This window comes from Equus caballus, chromosome 1 (genome assembly GCF_041296265.1).
Source record: "Equus caballus isolate H_3958 breed thoroughbred chromosome 1, TB-T2T, whole genome shotgun sequence".
NCBI classification, from domain to species: Eukaryota; Metazoa; Chordata; class Mammalia; order Perissodactyla; family Equidae; genus Equus; species Equus caballus.
The window spans coordinates 181,913,618-181,938,782 of record NC_091684.1 but is presented as its reverse complement, the minus strand read 5'-3'; the positions used below and the strand labels follow the sequence as shown (position 1 = coordinate 181,938,782).

Below are 25,165 nucleotides of genomic sequence, written 5' to 3'. Positions count from 1 at the left end.
GAACGACTGAGCAGCAGCTCCCACAAGGACTGGAAATCTGGGTATAAGATGAGTTGATAACATATATAAACTTTAGTGGTAAATTATGTGAAATTTTTACCATGCTCAACATATTATAGTTTGTGGGTATCTACATTTGTGAAAAAACTACGTAAACACATATATGGGGAGCATATCAACAATTTAGGGAAGAAAAGGGGGATGGGAAAAGGAATCTGCATTCGGCTGTAGCTTTTTTTTTTTTTTTTAAAGATTTTATTTTTTCCTTTTTCTCCCCAAAGCCCCCCGGTACATAGTTGTGTATTCTTCGTTGTGGGTTCTTCTAGTTGTGGCATGTGGGACCCTGCCTCAGCGTGGTCCGACGAGCAGTGCCATGTCCGCGCCCAGGACTCGAACCAAGGAAACACTGGGCCGCCTGCAGCGGAGAGCGCGAACTTAACCACTCGGCCACGGGGCCAGCCCCTGGCTGTAGCTTTTTTTTACACTTACAGATATTACATATTAATATCACATACATATTAACTACATATTTATATATTTATAACATATTTTAAAAATACTTCTTGGTGTCCAAGAACTCTTTTAATGAAATGCTTTTCAAGCTTTTATAAGTCATTTATATATTTGAGTGCTAAAATAGGCTGTACAAAGACAACTTAGGTTTTCCTCACAAGCAATTTTTGAAAACCTCAGCCAAGAGCAGACAGGTATTATAACCTCTCCTAATTGTTCAGAGGCTGATTCCACAGTTCTATCATCCTTTCCTCACTTCTATGGCCTGTCTGAATATTCCTCAGAGGGGCCAGAAGCCCACCTGACTGAAACGCCGCATTAGTGTTTAACTTCCAACTAGAGTGCTTTAAGTTCCTTTGAGAGTAGACCTGGGGTGAGGAGAGGCGAGACTTAAGTAGCACAGTATTGCTAGTTATTAATAACCCAGATCTAATTGTGATGAGATAGCTCAGGAAAAGGTTGAGTCTATTAAAAATGAAACTCTGACCTTCTCTGTGTTATCAATGCTAATATTCCTACTCATTATCATGCATAAACTACAGGTGTGATTAAAAGAATGCCTCGGAAAATTTCTAAGGAGCAAAATATATCTACTTGTTAGCCATATGTAAACACAAAGAAGGTAAAAACGTAAGCTGCAGAATATCCAGACAGGAAAAGAGCTGTAAACCCCCCTTTAAAGTGTATCATCAGTGGTTTTAGTGTATTTACAGAGCTGTGCAACCATCAGCACTGTCTAATTTCAGAACATTTTTATCACTCCCCAAAGAAGCCCAATACCCCTTAGTTGTCACTCCTCATTCTCGCTCTTCTATAATTTATTCTTTGTCAAATTCTCTCTTGCCAGCTGCAGCTGCTCTCAGCAGCTTCCTTTGCAACTTCAGCAGTATTTCTGGTAAGTTCAGAAATGAGAATAACCTTTTGAGTTAACAAAACAATCTAATAGTCAACTATGAAGTGACTAGATGATCTGTTCTGACTACCTACAAAGATGTGAACGCTTGGAGAAAGCAAACACAAAGTTCTGAAGATCCCAAACATAAGGTCTAGGGAAGAAACCAGCTTCACCCACGTTTTGATGCTACACACCATCATTCCAAGAAGGCTTTCTCCCTCCCAGTTCTGCCTATTCTTTCTCTGTATCTTGTAGGCTATTTTTCATACACTATGAATTAAATCTTGAAAAATAATATCCATAATAAAGTAAATAAACATATTACCACACGATGTTTGTCATCAAATATAGAAATTATCTGTAGAATGTTTCACTGCCGTAAAGGAGTATTTATAGCAACGGTTCCCAGGGGCTTGGATTTTAGGGACCAGTTAAACAGAAAACAAAACCAACAAAGCAACTGGTAGCCAACATAAAGCTCCCATCTTTTCATTTGATCCAATAAGAATATTCATTTAAAAACATACACCTGGGGCCGGCGCCGTGGCCAAGTGGTTAAGTTCCTGCACTCCGCTTTGGCGGCCCCAGGGTTTTGCTGGTTCAGATCCTGGGCGCGGACATGGCACCACTCATCAAGCCATGCTGAGGCAGCATCCCACATGCCACAACTAGAAGGACCCACAACTAAAAAAACACAACTATGTACCAGGGACTTTGGGGAGAAAAAGAAAAAATAAAATCTTAAAAAAATAAATAAATAAAAACATACACCTTATCCAAATTCCCCTCCCCTGTCTCAACTACCAGTGTTAAGTACAATTACCAGTGTAATGAGATTACACATACTGTTTACTTACCAGTTTTCTACATAGTTGCAATTTTTATTAATAAGCAATTATTGATTTATAACAAAAAAGCAACTAAATTATTTCCACTCTTGGCGGGAGTGGGGAAATCTACAACAAATTATATAAGACAAGAGCTGCTTACCTGTCATTGCCCCGCAGCATTTTTGGATCAAAATATCTATAGTCATCAGTTTCCTATTAAAAAAATAGAACTTTGCCATGACTATGGAATTTCTCTTTAGAAAGTCACAGTTTGGCTTAGAGTATTTTATTTCAATGACTCTATTAATTTGGTAGAAGGTGTAACCACCACCACCGTTTACTGAGCACTTACTACATATTAAACATTATTCTAAGTGCTTTAGATGAAATTACTCATTTAATCCCTATAACATTTATGAGGTGGCTGTTATTGTTATCCCTATTTTTCAGATGGGCAAGTTGGGGTACAGAGAGGTTATCTAACTTTCCTAAAGTCACATGACAAGTAAGTATGAGAACTCCAGGATTTAAACCCAGGTAGTCTAGTTTCAATACCCAAGCTTTAATTACTATACTGCTTCTCAAAAATAAATCTGTTTTATAAAGTAATGTACCTATATATTTTTGTTTTTAGAATTTCATTATATTATCCTTATATGTCCATGATTTTATTGAATATACAGAATAACTAATACAGGTTCACAATCTCTCTTATTTGAAACCTTTGGAGTTATATATACTTCAGAATTTTGAATTACAAAGCAATTTTAGATACCACTGTGCATAAACTGTATATAGCGTGTCTGTGACTGACAGGATGCTGTGGAAGGCATGTATATGTTGGATTGAGCAGTAGGCAAGAACACAGGAGTAGCAGATTTTGGTTCCAATTCTGCTACTAAAAATAGTGTGACTTGGGAAAAGTCACTTAACATCTCTTGGTTTCCTCTCCTCCATTATTAAAATTACTTCTAATGTTTCCTTAAACTCTAACCTTCTGTGTTCCATGAAGGGCATGGGTCTTGCCCTAATCAATACAGCACAGTGGTGAAAACTGTGGCTTGCCCAGTTCTGTCATTTATTAGCTGCGTGTCCTTGGGCAAGTTGAGCAACCTCACTGTGCCACAATTTCCTCAAATTAGTATTTTTCTTAGAAGGGTCTAACGAGGATTACATGAGATAATATGTGAAAAATGTTTTGAATGTTTCCTGGCACATAAGAAGTATGTAAAAAGTGTTAGCAATTATCATTATTCATCATCTCAACTTCAAGATTAGGGACAGTAACAAAATATTCTAAACTTCCTTAACCCCTTGGGGATTTGGCATCTGTCTAAAATTTTGCATTTATTTCTATTGTTAATCTTTATTATTGTTTGGGATAATATCTTCTAGAAATTTACTCCCTATTATGAAATAGTATTCTCTAAGATAATTAGTCATAAATGTGTACTTCTCTCAGGCTTTTCAGGAAGAGCTCCTTCTTCACATACTCTAGAACACAGTAACAAAGTCCACTATTACTACATTGTAAACCACTTTCTGTCTATCGATTCCCGAACGGAAGAATCCAATCGTTTTCAGCTTATCATTACAGACAATTCTCTCGTTCCTCTCGTAATTGTAGTTGCCCCTTTTGGGGCTGTTTTATTACTCTGTATCTTTGTTTTCACATGGGCAGATTTTAAAACTTGTTTTTGTTAATTTCCTTTAATGTTGTTGTAATCATGTTTTAATAATTACAAAAATAACACATTAATCTGAAGGTTCTGTTCTCATTCTCTTTCTTAGCCTGTATCCTAAACCTTGATGCCAAGTCTATAGTGATCCAGATCAACCCAAACTACGGTTTTGATGTGGGTAGGATCATGCTGCCTTTCTTGATTTCAGACTCTGGTGATGATAACCACCCTCCAGTTGCCACAGGAATAGGATGGGCTTTTTTATGAAACAGATTGTGATGATTTTATTCCTTTCTTGAATTGTAAACAGATAGCTTGGAAACCCATTCCTTAAGTAAATGCTAACAATATTTACCCACTTGTCCATTCATCCAACAATTTCTCTCTCTCAAATTACTTTTTCAGCCCAAAAGAATTTAGAGCCATCTGAACACATGCACTTGAAAATTTCACTATGCACTCCTCTCCTAATTTAATTTTCATAAAATTAAATTGGTCTGGTACTCTGTACAGCACACCAACTGATGTGCACTCGTTCTTTTCCACCTACAGAGACTTGCTCCTTAGGATATATTTCACATTTCATTACACATACAAGATATAATCTACATTTAATTTGGACGAGAGCTGGCTAGAATGGTTGTAGCTGCTAAGAAAATCAATTGCCATTATCTGTGGTAATGGCTAAAAAAGGTTCTTTGAGAGCATGGACTTTTTTCTTTCTCTCACGTAGTCTGCTGTGATTAAGCCCACAAGAAATCCAGATTTTATCACCTTTCCTATAGTAAGTTTGAGACGTTCAAGAATTTACAATTACAATGTCATCTGATACTCACAGGATTTGACTTCATCTCCATGAGATTGTCTAAAATACGAGTAACAGGTAGATTCTGTGGAAGAGATTAGTATTTTGTTAAATATTAGAAGAATCACAAGCCAGAATTCTTCTTTAGTAACAAGACCACCTAATCACTGTGCAGTGAAGGATGCTCGCCTCTCAATTAAGCGCACTCTAAGGTTAAGCACTGTGAACGGCGCCATGGGTGCACACAGCCTGGGCCCTGGTTTCCATAGGAAGAATAGAATTCTAAATCAAAAGCTCCTTTTGATCTGTAGGTGTTTCCAGGTTTTAGTACAAATACATGTTTGGGCTTTTTACTTTGGTGGATATTTGCTTTTTAATACTAGTAACTGCAAAGTTTTGCTTTGATCAAATAAGAACCCCACTGTTATTTTGTTTTCATTTCCTTTTTGCAGACTGTAAGAGTTACTCTAAACAGAGTAAAGTTTGCGAAAATGTATGAGATTAAATGACCTAACGGAGTTCTTTCATTTCTACTGTATATTCTTCTAGCAGAAAAGATACTTGTGCTCTTTGAAAAATGGGGAAATGGATATACACACAACTTTATTGACCATTTTTACTTTGCTTGGGGTAAATTACAAATTTTCTATGACATACTGCATTGTCTTTTTACAGAACAAATGACACTTTGAACATGAAATGTATAATACTGATGTTGGCAGAAGATTGCCTCTTGACAGGCTTACATGCCTTGGGATAAGAAATACTATTGTTACATTTCAATCTGACCATTTTTATCATTATTTTGAATATAACATACGGAGTACAGAAAATTTACCAAGTGACTATTATGCCTATTCAAAGTGAAGTCCTGCTGGATGGTATTCTGCCCACTTTGAACTGATTATTTCCTTTGTGAACTGTGCAGGATGTCCTGCAAAGAATAGTTTTTGTATCTTAGAGACTTCATACAACAAAGGCAACATTAAATCTGACTATTCAAATAACTGTAAATAACATATTACTATTTTACAAGGAGTTTTACTTTCCTTAGGTCATAAAACATTTTATTTTTACTAAAATGGACTATCACTAAGGAAAATGCTGCTTTGCTCAAACAGAAAATATACATTTCTTTTTTCTTTCTCTAGATTGACAAGTAAAAACTCTTTAAAATGATCTTAGGCAAGTAAATTAAAGCTATTTCATTATTCTCTGATACTTTTGTTGGCCAAGAACTTCTTAATATAAACACAGCACCAAGTGCCCCAGCTGACTGAATGGACTTCCTGAATTCCACTCCTTAGAATTAAAAAAAAATAAGGTAGCTTATATTTTACCTTTAAAGTTTTACTTCAAATAAAATTGAGTTTGTTCATGTAAGAATAAGTCTAAACCATAACTTTCTCTAAAGAATAATTCGGTGAAGATTTAAATGTATAAAAATGCTTTATCCAAAAGAAAAAACTACACTTGTATATTTGTTCCAAATAACACTAACAAAAGATGATGAAGTACTTTGCACATAAGAGGAAGAAATAATTTAAAAATTCTGGAGCAAAGGAACATTATAAATTGCAAGGTTTTACTATAATTATACTCATTTCTCTATTTACATTTATTTAACTCTCTGTTTAGCTCCCTAAATTGTACTATTAGATCTGTGCAATGGAGAAAAATTCAGAAAAGATTTTATATAATGGTAAAGCCCTAAGTGTCATATTACTTTTATTATATTTGTGAAAATAATTGGAAATTTGAATCAATATCTTATGATAAATCTTCATTTAGTATAAAAATGAGATTTTACTAAAAGGTACAATTAAATTTTAGATTTTATAGCTCTGCTATATCTGAATATCTGCTATCTGAAAACAAGCCTGCCAGTAAATAGGTCATTAAATAACAAAAGAAAAATTTCTTTCTAGGAGAATAGCTCAAAAGTTTAAGAGCCCAGAGACCACTCTTCGTTTTTATCTGGTCTTTACAACCAGGTAACACCAGAAGAAGCATCTACCACTGCTGCACTGTAAGATGTTCACACACTGTCGCAGATTAAGGAAAACGTCCAGTGTCGAGAATGATAAAGGAAATACACAATGTCTTTAAAGGCATAAGGAAGAGTACTTCAGGAAACAATCTGAGATCTCTCTGTCACCAACTAATTCTCTACCTAGGCTCCATTGTTTGTCTAAATGAAGGCTTAAATTCAGTTAATCACTTTTATATATTTTTAAATTTTTTTTTTTTGGTGAGGGAGATTAGCCCTGAGCTAACATCTGTGCCAGTCTTCCTCTACTTTCTATGTGGGATGCTTCCACAGCATGGCCAATGAATGAAGTAGGTCTGCACCCAGGATCTGAACCCGTGACCCTGGGCTGCTGAAGCAGAGCACACATAACCTTAACCACTTGGCCATGGGGCTGGCCCCTTGAGTTAATAATTTATAAAAATCAGTTTTATATTAATAATTTATATACATGATTAATCACTTTTACTGAATGAAAAAGCTGAACTGTGGCAGCCAACAGAGAAAACCATACAATTTTCTTCGCTCAACAAATAGTCTGTTACTTTACATATCTTTAGTAACACAAAAAATTTGTGTACCTCAATAAAAGGGGTATAAATGAAATTTAATCAAATGGAAAACCCATTAATCCTTTAAAAAATTCCCAAGCATATTTTTCACTGCTTTTGGAAACTGCTGTTTTAGAAATAAAATGAAAAACATTACTGTATAGATTAGTAACTAAATTTTTATTAGCAGAAAGCCTCAATGATAGAGATTGAAAGACAGAGCCCCACACACATCAATATCCTAAATTAAGGACCACTGTTTCCAAGATCTTCAAATTTCAACTGTATGAACTAGAATTTTACCTGGAGAAAAAAATACAGTGAGAAATCAATTTCTAAAAACCCTAACTGGTTTTATATAAAACCATAGTCATATTTTACAATTTTAATCACTAGAAAAGTTTAAATAAAAACAGTGTTTTTGAAATCTCTGTGTATGTCTGATGGTGTAATTGCTTAAAAACAAAATTGAAAAAATATGGACAGAAATTAGAAAAACAGTCCAAGAAAAGTAATACAGCCCTATACCCAAAACAGTTAAAAAAATTTTCCCCTCTAGTTCTCCTATAATTGGCCACTTGTTGCCCTATATCGCCATCTGGTCTGTGGTGACTATTTCCAACTCCCCCCCTGCAGCCTTGGGCTTGGGGTGAGACTCTGAGGCTGGAGTCAGCTGTGAGGCTAGGACAAGAGTTGCTGCTGTCCTGATTATCAAAGCCTTGGAGAATGAAAAGAAGTATGTGGACCTCCTTGAAGAGAATGCTTATCTTAAAGACAGAATTAGCCAAGTAAAGAATAAGACGGAATTTGCAGATACTGGAAACACACTGGGAATGAGGGATGCATCAAGGATAGAAGTGGTAGAAAGTTGTCAGTAAAGCAGACAGGAGGAGGGGGAATAAGATGGATCATCTATTTCTAAAAATTTAAAATTATAAATCAGAAAGGGATCAACAGAGTGAATCCAAAATCCATATCGATGAGGAAATGATAACATACCTAAAGTGGTATTTTTTCCAAAATCATAGCATATTAATGGCAAAAAATCAAGAAACAGGATTACATGGACCCAATAAAACACATCCAATGTTCCATCACTCAGCTTCAATTATCAACTCACGGCAAATTCTTATTTTGTCTATTCTCTCACCTACTCCCCACTCCCCTAGGTTGTTTTAAAATAAGTCCCCAATATTAAATCATTTTAGCAATAAATATTTCAGTATATATCTCTAAAATTTAAGAAGTCTTAACAAAAAAATTTAACACTATTACCACACCTAAAATTATTAACAATAATTTCTTAATACAGCTCAATATCCAGCCAATATCAAAAATTTTAAGTTCTATAAATTTATTTTTTACAGTTTTCTTGTTCAAATCATAATCTTAATAAGGGCCATACATCACAGTTAGGTATATCTTTTAAGTCTTTTTTAATCTGTTGACTTCCACTGCTTACAATTTATTTGCTGTTAATTCATTTTTAAGAGGGATTATTTTAGCAAATAAGCCAAAGGAACTGAAATAGAAGACTTAAATTATGCAGCCTTGTACCACATCTTTCATCATCACATGCTTGGACAGTTACCCTCACACAAATATATTCCAAATCCGTGAATATCATTCAAATGGTTTTGTGTGACAGCTGATACCTGGGATGTGTAAAACTTATGCTGCCCAAGAAACAAAGTATAAAAAGTTCTTATAAGTGACATAGAAAACTGGACAAGACATCCTGTTTTTCCTAATTTATTTATAGTGTAAAATGTTTATTCAGATAAAAAAATCCAAAACAATATTTAAAGATTTAAGACGCATAAAATTACTCAGAGTTTTCTAAGTGTGAAACAAGTCATCTCTGGTAGTCTCTGCTCTGCTCTCAGCTCCCAGCCTGCCCCAGATCTTCCACAGCAGTCCCTCTAAATTTAGAACATTAGGACAATGTAACTTGTAAGATGGACTTCTATGAGTTCAAACATTTCTAAAACTAGAGATTCTTTTTGAAGTATTAAACTGACAAAGATTACACACACATGTCCAGGAAGGATGTAGAGAAACAGGCACTATAAATTGCTGCATATTGGTACAACTTTTCTGGAGGGCAGTTCAGTAATATTTATTAAGAACAATTAGAAATGTTCACCCTTTTGATTCCATAATTCAATTCAAGTAGTTTATCATTTGGAAGTAATCAGAGATGAAAACTCACCCAGAAAAAACTAACATTTAAAGCCTAGGTGTATATCCTTCAGTATGCTCTATATTTTCTTTTTTTTAATAACAAAGAAAGATCATATTGGAATTCCTGTTTTGTAATGTGACTTTTATTTTTACTTTACAATATAAAATGAACCACTCTTCCCCAAATCAATAAATGTTTCCTCTAATTCTGAACCTAAAGTCTAATTAACATCCACTTTAAAAAAAAAAGGCACGGCAGGGCCGGCCCAGTGGCGCAGCGGTTAAATGCGCACGTCCCGCTTCGGCAGTCTGAGGTTTGCCGGTTCACATTCTGGGTGCGGACATGGCACTGCTTGGCATGCCATACTGTGGTAGGCGTCCCACATATAAAGTGGAGGAATATGGGCATGGATGTTAGCTCAGGGCCAGTCTTCCTCAGCAAAAAGAGGAGGATTGGCAGCAGATGTTAGCTCAGGGCTAATCGTCCTCAAAAAAAAAAAAAAAAAAAAAAGGCATGGCTTTTTCCAGCAGTGGTGTCAGAAATGTCATATAGAGAGAGGTAACCACCAATCATTTCAACTTTTACCCCAAGTCAGAAACTACCTATATCAAATCAGTATGTTATTTGCAATGTTAAGGAAAAGAAAAGGATTTGAGGTCACAGAAGATAATTTGTTTTTATATTTTATGAACTTTAAATAAAATAAACTTTTGAGTGAGCACAATAAAATATTGAAGTCCATCAGTTTAGACACTTATAGGCATTATTAGGGGACACATATTATGTGACTCTAAGGTAGCACTAAGTTCAAAAAGTAAATATAATTATTCCAAAGATTAAAGTCTCTAATTTCTCAACACTATCAGTTATTTGTGATAAGGAATACTTTGTTTAGGAAATCTTACTATTGGGATTTCCTTCTAACAGTGACATGTTAAGAAGGTAGATTCTCAAAGGTAGATTGAGAAGGATTGAAAATAATTCTTAAGAGGAATGATGAAGCTAAAAAGTGTTCCCAAGCCCTTAAGAAATAATGCAATCTGGAATGATCTGCAGGAAAGTTAGGAAGTAATCAGCCTTTTAATTAAATAAAGCAAATTAAAATTTTTCACTGTTCTTTATTAACACTTCATGGTTTTTATAATAAAATGTTACTCACTTATTCAAATAAAGAATTGAATACCTACTTTATGCAAAGTGCTATGGAAAATTCAAAGATAGGGGAAAAATTTCTTGTTCTCAAGGAACTTACCATCAAGAAGTAAAACATAAAGAATGTCAACACAAAATATCACAGGTAAACATTATAAGAAAGGTGAAGAGTGTGGGGTAGTTCAGAGAAAGACAAGATCTAGTTTTTTTCTGCAAACAAGTAAACATTTAATATTCAGATCTAAATGACTGATAATTAACTCCATCTCGTCTTAATTTGGCCTTTAAATCCTTCTCATTACAAATTGAAGCATTTATGTGTGAAATACTATGTTTCATATTTGCCTTAAAATATCCCAGTAAAAATAAATAAAATAAAAGATATAAGTGGGGAAGATGAAACAAGAAGGGCAGGTGGTTGAGTACTGAAGTTGGTGAACGGTTCAGGAGAGTTTGATACACTAATGTATATTTGAAAATTTCCATAACAAAAAGAAATAAACAAATCTTGTTTGAAAAGAAACCAAATCAATTAATGATGACTCTCTGAAGCAAGCTATCTATATACTAGAACACAGAAAAACAACAATCATTAAAAAATGTTCTATGTGTAAAACTAAGACTCATTATTCCACAATGAAGTGTGAAATCAAGCTACAGTTTCATTACCCCAAAATATAAATCCTACTTAAAATATTTTATTTATTCTACTTTACACAGGCTTTTAGACTATTAATATTGTTAGCTTATTAATATCCCCAATATACGTTAAAACAAATGATATGCATTTATATAACAGTTCATTATTTTAAACAGGTTAAATTCATTTTCTTCAATTAATGTACTTTCACAAACCTGTAAAGAAGTTAAAGGAAAATCAAAATTTCAATAAAGTCCAATATGCAAATTAAAAAAAAGCATAAAATTACAGAGCTCTGAACTATACATGTAAAAATACTCTCATATCCTTAAATATACCAGTAAAGGACCCCTTGATTTTATTCCTCATATTTATAACTTGAATACATCTAGAAGTTGCTCTAGCTGAGGAATCAATCTGTCAACATTTATGTTCCAAAGTTACTGGCATGTTTTCTAACAAGCGTACTTACTTGCTGTTTCAATACCAGGTTCTTCACTCCTTCCATCACAAATTGTGATCCTGTATTCATGACTCGTGATAAAAGACTAGGGGTGAAAGAAAAGGATCACACTAAGTATAAAGTCTCTCTCCTATTGTTACAGATAAACTGTTTGTCTGATTACACACCACATGCTGATGCTAACTATGCCTAACACCTGTGTTTTCATTAAACACAAGTGACTTGAGAATTTCTGCTTCCATGGAGATCACAGCTGCAATTTTATTTAAAAATAAAAGAGTAATAAAATATTCTGGCTAGTCAATAATTATTAATAAAATGTAAAAATAAAGAGCTGCTCTCAAAATAAACATTTTAATTAATTAGCCTTAGCTATAGTTTTTAGGCAAATTATAATTTGAAGAGAATTCCTTGCTTTTCTGATTGCCTTAATGCTAAAACAATAAAATTAAAGATAGTAATTTAGATAATTTGCTTGAGGAGTTCAAAATATACTAACATATTGAAAATGTATAAGCCCATAAGTATGATGAGTAGGCCAAAAGTTCCTATGTTCTCCACAGCACAGCAGCCAGTTCCAGTGCTGCACTGTGTACTCTCTCCTCACCGTACATAAAACGTATCACACAAAAATGTGAAGTACAACACACCTAGTGAATTCTACCTCACCTCTGAAGAATGTTTATTGTCTGAATTTTTAACAACAAATATAACACCAAGAAATGACTTGCCATAATGGGTTTATATTTGTGGTTCACATAGGCTCTCACATGGAATCAAAGGATGCTATGTGCGACAGAATGGCAGTCCTGCATTGTGCTATCAGAAGACTAGGCACAGCCTTCAAATCCTCCAAGATTTTCTTACAACATGTTTTATTAAAATCCTCAACTACAAAATCCATAAGAAATCTAACACACTTTTAATATTCAATATTTTAAGACATGAAACTGGAGAGTCTATTTTATTAAATACATGAGAGTAATTTTCCAAAAATATTTTCCTTTTCCCTATCCTGTCCTCACTCCCCTCTGAAATGAAGAGATGGACAAGACGGGAATCCTTTCTTTAACAGAAACAAGAGAAAGTAATCTCTGTTGGAATGGATAGTTCTGAGGCAATTCCCTGGCCCCAGGTAACTCTGAGGGAGCGGGCTAACCTGCACAGCACTGTCTGAAGGTGGGGCCATCTGGATTCATCTTGCCAGGCACTTACAAGGTCCTGCCTTAGGCCCAAATGTTTTTGTTTTTTGGAGATTGTTTCAGTAAAACTAGCAGCTTGGGGTGGGGCTAGGATAAACCTGTTTTCCCCTGGGCTTCATGCTTTTGTTCTAAGCTCTAAAAAATAAGCTAGAATTTTGAAACTAGTATGGTATGGAAAAGAGTAGTTAGAATTATCTTGTTCAGTTCCTTTGAAAATCACACTCTAGGATTCTCTGGAGTCAGAAGTCATACCTAGCCCTGGGGAATTCCTCCCTATCAGTTAGCAGTACACCTAGGTCTGTCCTGAAGCTACGTCTTGAGCATCTAGCTTCAAGTCTATATTAGTCATCAACATTGATATAAAAATAGCTTTAACTTTCATGTATCTTCCGAAAATGAAAAACAATGCTTTAAGAATGAGGAAGTATACAAAACCACACCATGTAAAATATACTAACTTACATTTTAAAATGAGAATTTAAACTAAGGAAGCCAAAGGCATGTTGACATTTATTACAGTGAAAACATTCCGCAAAGTGTCACACATTTGTTCTTAAGGCATGAAACATGGTCTAGAGTACCAGACTTATTCAATCAGAATTATTAAAAATATTTACCCCATTGATTTAGTGGTAGTATTGCCATAGCTGGCAGGAGCTGAGGCCATCTTAGCAAAAGCCCTATAAAATAAAATAAATAAGAAAGTTATATTTAAAAGCTGATTATTAGAACTAACATTCAGTATCATGTCATTAAAATATCTATTGACTATAACTTTTACTATGCAGATATTTTCTGAAAAGAAATAATTTTTCAACTAATACAATTCAATGTTTCAGTACAATTAAATAAACAGTGATTATATAATTTGTAACCACGTAAAATAATGTCCAAGAACAGTACAAATAGTACCGAAACACTGAGATTCTTTAAAACACACAAAAGCATTATTTGTCCAAACTTCACAGTTTTTCTTCTTTTCATTTTTTTTATATCTGATCATTAGCATGAAAGAGAGACTTGCTGCCTTAAAAGAACAATCATGTACTGATAAGTTGAGTCTCTATGAGTCTCCAGATTCCATACTCCTTTGTTCCCAGACACATGCCTTTGCTCATGCTGCCCTTTGGGGGTATAAACTCACTGCCTTCTCCAATAAAAACTGTAGATTTCCTTTTAAGACTTGGCTCAAAACCAATTTCTTCATTAACACTATTCTAACGCTCCTACTCAGTGATTCTTCCTTTTAGTTATCTATAACACACACTTTCATACTTAATTGCATATAGCCATTTATTTTCAAATCTTTCTAAATGTCCATATTCTCTTTAACCAAACCATAGAATTCTTGACGGCTGGGCAAAAAGATGGCACTTAGATGTGTTTTTGAAAATATTTTCCTTCTGGGAATATGTTCACCGTAGAGAATCCAGAAAACAGAATGCTCCCAGAAGAAGCCTAATACTTTGAGATAATCACTGTTAGGATTATGGTATATATTTTTCTAATCTTTGGACACATGCATATATACCATATACAGTTTAAAAACAAAATTAGCATCATATTGTACATAGTATTCTCTAACATTTTAATAGCATACCATAAATGTTTTTATGTGAATCAACGTTCTTTTATAACGATTCTTATTTCAAATGCTTTTGTAAATGATAAGAAAAAAAAGTCTACCTAAATACAAGAAAACCTTATGAGAGTAAAAATAGAATGGGAATCACTAAGATGAGGTAGTTGAAATGCTAAAGATATTCTATTTCAATGACAAAATCTGCTGATAATACCATTAGACAAATCCCAAACAGAAAAACCACAATCTCATTCAGAAAGGGGGATGTAAGAAACTGTTTCGAGAGTAGACTGAAATGTATGCCTTTAACAAAATTTTTCACAGAAAGTAGTATATCTAAATAATAAAGAAGGATCAAACAATTAATAGTTCATTTATATGGCTGAATATTATGCAAACACTAAATACTATCATTGGAGACTATTTAAGACAATGAAAAACCGGTGTGATAAAAGTTACTGGAAAACAAGTATCTATAATACAAACTAGTATCTATAATACAAAAAACCTAGTATTTATAACACAAAACTGTATCTATAATAATGATTTCCCAGTTAAAAAAATATGCAATATGCATATAAAAGGATATACACTAATGTTTAATGGTAGAATCTTTTTTTTTAAAGATTTTATTTTTCCTTTTTTCTCCCCAAAGCCCCCCAGTACATAGTTGTGTATTTTGAGTTGTGGGTCCTTCTAGTTGTGGCATGTGGGACGCTGCCTCAGCATGGCTTGATGAGTAGTGCCAGGTCCGTGCCCAGTATTCGAACTGGCGCAACCCTGGGCTGCCGCAGCAGAGCTCGAGAACTTAACCACTCGGCCATGGGGCCAGCCCCTAATGGCAGAATCTTGATGGTTAGATTACACAGGTGAATTTTTACTTTCTTTATACCTTTCTGAGTTTTCTAAACTTTTCTTCAGTAAACTGGTCTAACCCTTATAATTAGAAAGAAAAATGCTACCAATTAGAAATTATACATTTTGTAACCCTGTAAAATGATCTTCAAAACTGCCTTTCTTCGTATAACACCAAATGTTTAAGGAGTTCCAAATAAGTCATAATGTAAAACACAATGACATATGCCACACAGTCAAATGTGTAAGTGTATATAGTATAAAAATTGGAAAAGACAGTTTTCAGTTTACCTTATTAGACCAAGGTTTGTTGTTAAATTTTTTTATTACAAGAACAGTCAAATAAAAGGAATTTGAAACAACAAACAAAAGTATGGATAATAAAAAGTACTCATAAACTCACAACCCAGAGATAAGCACTGTTAATTTGGTATATTTCTCTTGCTATGCATATTTTTTGATACGGGTGAGATCAGAAAGCATATTCAATCTCATAGTCTTAAAAAAAGTAACTATTTTAAGAAATATTTTGAAGGTACTGCAGAAAATTTGGAAAATAAAGAAAAGCACTCAAAAGGAAAAAATTCTACCACTTGGAGTTACCTATTATTAGCCTTTAGATGTATGTCATCTCAGCTATGCAATTATATGTATATATGTGTACATACACACACACACACGGATGATGGATAAAGGAACAGATAATAGGGATCATACTGTAAGAAATGTCATCTGAGTTTTGGCTCAAATGTCACCTACCCAGAGGCTTTCCCTGATCTCAACAAATTTAGCTATCACTTCCAACTAATTAAGATCTTATCACTTAGTTTTATTTTCTTTATATCACTCAATATGGTTTAACATTATTCTGTTCTTTTGTTTGACTTATTGTTCCCTCAACACAAGTGTACACTCAGTGAGTGCGGCAGCCTTCCACAGCATGTTCACTACTGTATTCCCAAAGTCTAGAAGAGTCCCTGGGCAGAGACAAAGGGAATATTTATCAAACGAGTCAATGAATGGCATTGTAAACTAGTTTCTCACTTTACAACATAACACGGACATTTCCCAATGTCATTAAATAAGTCGTCTACAACACGATTTTTAATAACTCAATTGTATTTTCAAATGGAAATGCCATAATTCACTTATCAATCTTACTGCTAGATATTTAGATTGGTTATCAAATTTCATTATTACAATTGCTTCTAAGATTTTACAACTCCAATTACTTGTTTGGGATAAATTCTTAAGAGAAGTACTAGGTCAGAGCTATTTTTTTTTTTTTTGAGGATGATTAGCCCTGAGCTAACATCTGCTGCCAATCCTCCTCTTTTTGCTGAGGAAGACTGGCCCTGAGCTAACATCAGTGCCCATATTCCTCCACTTTATATGTGGGATGCCTACCACGGCATGGCTTGCCAAGCGGTGCCACGTCTGAACCTGGGATCCGAACCGGCGAACCCCAGGCCACAGAAGTGGAACGTGCGCACTTAACCACTGCGGCACTGGGCTGGCCCCTCAGAGCTATTTTTTAAAAAACCTTTTTATACCATCCAGCAAAATTATGACAATTTATGTCTAATCATAGAGTATAAATGCATGAATTAATTTTCCTGGATCCTTGGCACAATATTTTCTAAATCTTTGCATTATGTTGACCTGCATTTCTCTCATTACTAGGGAAATTAAAATTTTCATTTAATGTTTTTGAGACATTTGACCCAAAACATTTCAGTTTTTGACTTTCTCATCTTACCAATGAAGAAAATATAAACCTAAGAAAGAAAGGCATTGCTATTTTATGTAATTTTAAGTTGGGGAAGGGGTGGGCCAGATAAGGAAATATTTATACCACTGAATAAAAAAACACTAAGGTACTGTTCAATTTTCTTAGTAACATTTCCATTTTCTTGGGAACTTGACTTCCATTATACTTTCTTAAATGATAAGAACTGAAGAAAAAGAACTTACTTCCACTGTTTGATATATTGTAAGGGATTAAGATTGCATCCTGCATCAGTTAAAGCTTTTTTGTATTGCTCCAAATCAGCCTGAAATAAGAAAATACAATATGACAAAAAATTTAACTCTCATAAGAGAGACCATTTTGTTTGTTATTTGATTAATCAAAAAGTTAGACCAAAGGCATGGGTTTAAATTCTAGGCCCCTAACTAGAGTCGAGTTGTATCTTAAGAGGGCACCCAAATGAACATATAAGATGAAAATTACATATAATAAAAATTCTCTTTGACAGGCCCCCATATCACCTATGAAGTACAGCATTTTGTCATCCTTCAGTAAGTCCAACAGAGTCAGTTTTTCTTCCACTGTTGAAACAGATTGCTTTTCCTTGGGATAGCATTAAATCAAAGACTTGGCTTGACCAAGAATATTTCAAAACCAGAAACACAAGGGGAATGACACTGAGAGAGACTGCAGATTCAGGTTTTCCCATCTCATATTCACTCTAGACGTCCACATTCATTAACTGAATGGCAAGTGTCCTACACTTTTTAAATCACTGTTTTCTCTTTCACGCTCTTTTTAGTTCCTGATGAGGAAGTTTAGTTGAATTTGTGTAAGTTAAAGGAGCTTATCATCATAGTGACACCACTCCAACAGTTGTACAAGATAAAAACTTTTAAGCTCACCATCAACCAAAGACGTTCACTACCTTGCATTTTTGGGACTATTAATCTGACATTAGCGGTCACAACTGCTTCAAGCCTCTTAATGATCACTTAAACTTGAGAAAAGACATAATCCTTCCCCAAAATAAACGAAAATAAAATATCAAATTGAGTTTTAAATTGATCAACTTGAGTTTTAAAATCATATATTCTTAAGAAAACATTGTAAATAGGCTATTAGAATCCCAAAAGACATAAGTACACCCCCATTAATGAGAGAGAGATTTCTAAAAAGAAAACTATACTTTCTTACTGAATTGAAATACAAGTCAAGTGATGCATTCCTAGGACAAAGTAGAATTGCCCTTCAAATATTGTATTTAGTTTGCTATTTTAACATGCCTAAGATTTTTGACAAAAAGAAGCCTTACAATCTACCAGACATTAAAAAATAATTGCTACCAGCAAAACAAAGGAGTTTACAAAAGCCCTATCATCCTAGATGTCATCTCTGAAGTTCTTATGCTTGCTTGTTGCTTATCCAGTAAAATTATCCTGAGTTAACAATAGAGTTAACAGGTCCTTAACCCAGCAACAAGACTGAGACCAAAATCACTGCTTTCCTTCACAGTAAGTCAATTACCTATACACAGTTAAAAAAACTTATTTCCTCAAAAGCGACCGATGGCTCATTACAGAAAAAGAACACAACAAAATTACCCACAACCCACTCTTCCAGTGAGGAAAAAATCTTCTAGAAAGGAAAATGTGTCATTTTCCAATCATTCTTAGAAATTTATTCTGATATAAACATAGCTATTTTATTTCAATACAAAGTATTTCAACTTTATTTTTACATGAATCATATGATGGATGTGAATCTGAAGTTTAATCTCATTAAATTATAATAGTTACATAACTTTTTGGAACTCTGGGTATCTTCCTCCAGGTGACTCCTCTATATTATATAATGGACAATAGTTTTAAAAGAATTGCAAAATATTACAAAATTTTCACTTTAGGTTGAAGATAAATTCCTTGGAAGGCAAATAAGTATTAGTGGCTATAGCTTAAAGAAATGGAACTTCTAAGATCATCACATCTTGAGAAATGGTAAGACTAACCTTTCAAAAAGCATAGCAAACTTGGTTAAGTTAGTTTAGAATAGTTAGTTCCTGGAAATAAGAATTTTGGCCACTTGAATTCAGTCATATTCCAACAACTTAAAAGTGGTCAGACATTTCATGAGTGGATAGTTCTCTTGGTGACAATAAATACTAGTATAAAACTCAGCAGTAAATAGAACCAGCCTTAACAAACTGTTTTTCTTTTAAAAACAGGAATGAAGTAGTTATTTGGCCATAGTGATTTTTACTTCTATTTTGAAACAAACAAGTATACCCCCTCCCCCCAATAACTGAATACAGAGGACATACCTCAGAAGGTGCTTGCTGTGCGCTTATATAATAGATAAGAAACAGCCTCATTTTATCTTCTGGAGTTCCTGCTACATAGGGGGAAATAGATTTAAATCTTAGACTTTCATAATTCTGGTTGTTATGTATTATTGTCAACACGATAAATTCAAGGCACATATACACGTGACAAGACGAAATATGGTTCTTGATTCTACTGATTTAAGGCTATAGGCACTACATTACAACCACAGATATGGAAAAAGATTAAATGCTGTGGGATTAAAGGGATGGGATATAGAAGTCTCTCCATTCTATCTTCGAAACTGTCTATAATATTGAAATTTACCTTTCAGATATAAACTCAAAAGCACAGAAAGGTACAGGTAGTGTAGTCATATAATTCTAAACCAGGATACTTTTGAGATGGAAACATGATGCTAGTAATGGTTATGTAAGGACAACTGGTGTAAAAATGGGACTGCCGTGGGAAACCAGTTGGATGGTCACTCTATGTACTAGGTTATGAAACCTTGTCGGCTAAAATCATCCAGCTGAGCCTACGGTCATGCTTCTGAAATCAGGGCCACTAAATATACAATTCTCCTCTTTCAGAAACGTATATGAAGATTTGGGAAAACCATACATTTATATTAACATAAACACTGTTGTATTATGCAGTAGAATATACCTGCCTGAAATTTTAAGATAAAACACAGATTTCAAAGAAATTTCCTGCTTGCAATGGGTGCTTTGAGCTACCACTCCTATTAGCCAAAGCCCAAGACTGTCCACAAAAACTCATTCATTCTCCCCTCTGCTATTGTGTGTACTTTGGTGCAAAGTGATAAAGCAGTAGTCATGAGTAACTCAGTTTTACTACTCAACAAATAACAACATGTACTAACTCAGAATTGTTATACTTTATTATAGAATAAAAACTAGGATAATTTTTCCAAAACACGACTGATGAACCATCGATTTTTTCATAAGGTTTAGAATCCAGACATCCATTGTCAAATTATTCTTATTTCCTAAATATGTCAAAGAATGGTAATAAAGATCAATGATAGGTTCTCCTAAGTTCTCATGCTTACAATAAATACTGTATTTTGGGCATTTTGAACTAGGTTATGAGATTCAGGGTCTTGTTTAAATCCTAGGAGAAAGCTGATACTTTTGTTTTAGCAGTGTTCAGGCCAAAGTTCCTACCAGCCTTCTGTGGGTTGTGGTTCCATTGTGGATTCTATTTTCAAAACCTTTTGAACTGCTACTGGGATCTGTCCCACTGTCCAGTGGCCAATATGGGAACGGGGAGGTCATCTAGCCCTTCACCTCTCAGTCTTTGGAATGCTGTTTAGGATCAGATTCACGCAGGCGCAGCTCAGAGGTGAGCCCAGGAATTCATAAACAACTTTATGTGGTTGCTTTCCTGAGCTCCTTCCTTCTGCAGTCTCCGTGGTACTTTCCAGTTTTCTTGGCCTTCCCTTTTTGGTGCTCCAGCCAGAAAACTTTGGCTTTAGTTATCCTGCTCCATTGTGCATTTCCTGCCACTATGACTAAGCAGCTAGAGGACAAAGAGAAAAAGAGGAATGGGGCTTGCCGTAGGCTCTTGGGACCATGGCTCCTAAGATATGAGAGAAAGGCTCCTCTCCGTCAGTTTTAATGGCCTGTGGGTCCCTGCTGTTGCTTTTAATATCCTTAGCAAGTAGCATAGCCTTTTTTAATAAAAGGCACTTAGTCTGCTGGAAGAAGGAACAGTTTCCACTCTTCTTCAAGGAGAAATATATTTTATAATTGCTACAAGTTAATAAATGCCCGAAAACCTCTGCTAAGACTTTAAAGAGTCTTAGGATGGTAAGGCTTGGACAGCATCCTGATGCTTATAATGACTCATCACAGGGGAACCAAATGGAAATTGTAAAAACGTATCCTTTACAACTGTCAGTACTCTAGAGCCAGTAGCTACAGCCTGAATCCTCTTGTCATACATAAACTTCTACTGTAACTGCTCTCTATTTTAAAGTCAGAGATTCCTCACTGAGGAAAGTTGTAAGTACAATTCAGAGAGCTTCTTTTCTCCCTGAACAATTTGGGAGTAAGATGTTGACCTGCTGTCCTATCACTCCCAAATGTCAAAGACATTCTCCAATATAACAACCTCAATATAACAACTATCAAAATCAGGAAATTAGCATCGATACATTACTACCATCTAATCCTCAGACGCCATTTCAAGTTTGATAGATTGTCTCTATAATATCCTTTTGGGAAAAGGATTAAATTCAGAATCATGTGTTGTATACAGTTGTCACACCTTACATACAGTTTTCTTCTGTATGAACAGTTCCTCAGTCCTTCCTTGACTTCCATGGCCTTGATGAAGATCACAAGCTAGTTTTTTTGGTAGACTGGCTCACAATTAAGTTGTATCTGATATCTCCTCATAATTATATTCAGGTTATACATCTTTGGCAGGAATATCACAAAAGTGATACTGTATTCTTTGTATTGCACCCCCCTGGGTGGTGCAGTATTTCAACATTTCTCATTACTAATGATGTTTCACTGCAATTACCCAATAAGAGATCTGTTAGGCTTCTCCATCGTAAAGTGTTTTTCCCCCCTTGTAATTAATAAGTATTTTGTAGGGAGGTACTTTGAGACGGTGTAAATATGATGTAAAATTTCAATTTATTCATTTATTATATCTGTATGGATTCATGGCTTCCTATTTCATCCAGTGGGTTATAATCTGTCATTATCATTATTTATTTTGATGCTCATATTGTCAGGATCTGGCTACTGAGGGCCTCTTCAAGCTGACTTCTGGGTCCTTTTGACATGTCTCATCACGTTTTGAGTACTTTCCTTGCTTTCAGACACAACAAAATGTTCCAGGCTTATTTTGTACTTTCTCTTTCTATCTCAGCCCTGGAATCAACCACTCCTGCAATGTGTCCTAGTGGAAAATATTTATAAGCTAAAATCTTTACCGTTGGGTTAGTGTCACTCCTAGACCTGCTCGGTTGGCAGGGCTAAGGAACACATATATATGTGAACATAAACACACACTCCTATATTTATTTCTCTAGCTGACAAATACACAGTGAAAATACTAAGTCCACACCAACATCTCCAATTACAATCCAATATTACAGGGTTCATTCTACTTTTCTCCGTTTCCATGTTTATAACTTCCTTCTCTGACAAGAGGAAATTTGGCTCCCTTTATATTTCTGAAATATTTACTTATTTAACCAGTCCCCTGTATGTAACAAATATCCTATCTCTGCCGCCATCCCCTCGCCTGCATGGATGCCTTCTCATTCCACTTGGGCTCCGATTCCTACAACGGACCCACTCACACGCATGGACATAATTCTCACTGCACCTGGGCTGATGCTGGGTTGCTATTGTGCAGCGTCACCCTCCTTAATCTGTTAGGGCTCTTATACCACACGCTGGACTGCTCCCACATGTCGACATTGCTCACTTCACTTGGATTTCAACACCTCCTGCTAGATTATTAACCCTCTCACTACCCCATGCGTGAACGTCCCTCTCATCCTGCTCAGGTTCCAACATCTTGTTCTGGGCTAAAGTGGTACCAGACTGCCACTTGGCATGAATGCCTACCTTGCTCTGCCCTTTAAAAATAGTTTGAGAAAGTAAGGGGAAGGAAAAAGAAAAGGATCTGATTGCCTTTTTATTAGCATACTTGTTTCAACGTTACTCAAAACTTATGGTAAATAACAAGGAATAGCTCTGAAGTGACGGACGTATATATATTTTGCATTTTTTTCATTCTAAAGTGCAAATACTTTCAAAATGCTAGGTTCTCACTACAAATATAGCTTTTTAAAAGTGTGAACAATACTTATGGCTTCTCAGTAGTTTTTGTGAATAGAACCCTTTAATTACAAACAATTTGGATTTTTTTTTATTACTTTCCAATTTGGAATAAAGTCTAAAACTCATACCAAAACTATAATTCAAAAACCATTATTATTTAGCTGAGTAGCTTGTATGCAATATATAAACTGAATAGCTTATATGCTTTTCATTCGTTTTAGAAAAGAACTGAGATTTGAATTGAAAACTATTCTGAAGTGATCAACAAGTTCACTAAAGTTTAGAGAATTTTAGAGGCTAAAACCCTATGTAGATCTCATGACCATTATAACCGAAAGCAATAATTAGATTACATTTTCTAAGTACAAGTAGTTATATCTCATTTTAAGAAAATCTAACATATATACATTTAGATAAATGTAAAGGGATTGACTAGACTTTCTTTAAAAGTCAATTCTCTAAACATTTAAAATAGAATTTAGTTTTAGATAGATCTTTTTAGGAAACTCTTTGGGGTTAGACCAAAGTAATTAACAAGTGTACAACTTAGAGACACTTGCTTTGAATATTATACCTTCAAATCTTCCTGGAACCAGCAGAAATTGAGCTTCAGATGTATCACTTTAAATAAATTAATATAAAAAGTGCTTAAATACCATCGAAGAAAAGTTCAACGAAGTAAAATGCAAATCACTTTCTACTTTAGGAACGAACTTCTATGCTACGAACCTCTCAACAGAAAATAACTCATTTAATTATCTCATTATTAGCACAAACTGTCAGAAAAACAATACTTCTATTCAGAATCTTACTCAAATTGAAAATGCTGGAGCATCATATGTGAAACACACATTAACCTCAAATTTATGGTACATACCATCAGGGTCTGATATTATATCTAGAAGAGATTTATCCAGAGTAGTTTTGCTCATTATTTTTTCTTCATATTCAAAATATACATCTAGTTTCCTTGCCTGTTTCAAAATAAATATTAGAATACATTAAGTAATAAAAACATATTAAAGGCCTCGCAGCTTACTATTCTATTTTCTATGATCAACTTTAAAAACAAATGTTCATTTCCTAATAGAAGTTATTTTAAAGTTTCTTACTTTTGATCACTTAATATAAAAAACAATAGACTATTTTATTTACCATATTTGACTTATAAATTCAGAATTAACTCTGTAAGTCATATATATTAGCGAAGATAAAAATCACACAAATCACAATTATTGTATTAATGAGTAACTAGCACGCAAATCATATACTGTATCCCATGCAAATTAATGTCAGGTGGTCATGTTACTTTCTTAGTCTGTAAATCCACATATTTTCACCTTAAATGGACAGAAAGTTACCCTAGTTAAATTATTTTCAATGGTTTTTAAAATAAAACTTTTTCTCATTAATTTTCCTACTTAATACTTTGAAGTTTTAGTTACTGGAAAAGTAATCCAACTTAGCTTTTCTGTACGACATCCTTTCTAATTTAAAACTTGTTGACTGAAATTATCCAAATGAAATTGACATTTAGGATCCTCCAAGGTAAATAAAAAATATCATTATCAAGTATCTATTAAATTATGCTTCAGATAATACAAAAGAGAGAAAAGAACACACTTCCATTGAAGGTGTTAACAATCTAAGGGAGAGTAGAAACCATTCATGAAATAAATTAGAATACTTAGAGACACCAACAAAGAACCAAAATATAAACATAGGACATAAATATATTAAGCTAAGACAACAGAATGAAATAAACAGTTAATCAATTGTGGAGGAGGAAGTGATGAATTTGAGTTTTGAAAGTGGTTTGGGGACATGGATAGATAGAATTCATTTCAGTTAAAGGGACTGCACCAAGACACAATCAG

The 25,165-nt window shown here is 34.4% G+C and overlaps 1 protein-coding gene across 2 annotated transcripts in view; it reads right to left on the bottom strand.

The window, feature by feature from the left end:
* SCFD1 (sec1 family domain containing 1) overlaps nt 1-25,165 on the bottom strand; it is a 100,148-nt gene that overhangs the window by 15,315 nt on the left and 59,668 nt on the right. Inside the window, exons 15-21 of one of the 2 annotated variants that reach the window (XR_011428349.1) lie at nt 24,166-24,262; nt 19,455-19,525; nt 17,359-17,438; nt 13,565-13,627; nt 11,755-11,830; nt 4,757-4,810; nt 2,399-3,732 (exon numbers count right to left, since the gene is read on the bottom strand). Coding sequence is in view for 1 of the 2 variants with exons in the window: in XM_003363690.5 (XP_003363738.2) it covers nt 2,399-2,451; nt 4,757-4,810; nt 11,755-11,830; nt 13,565-13,627; nt 17,359-17,438; nt 19,455-19,525; nt 24,166-24,262 (494 nt within the window). In the remaining variant the exon portion in view is untranslated. The remainder of the gene's footprint in view (nt 1-2,398; nt 3,733-4,756; nt 4,811-11,754; nt 11,831-13,564; nt 13,628-17,358; nt 17,439-19,454; nt 19,526-24,165; nt 24,263-25,165) is intronic. The other variant, XM_003363690.5, reaches the window with a different exon arrangement.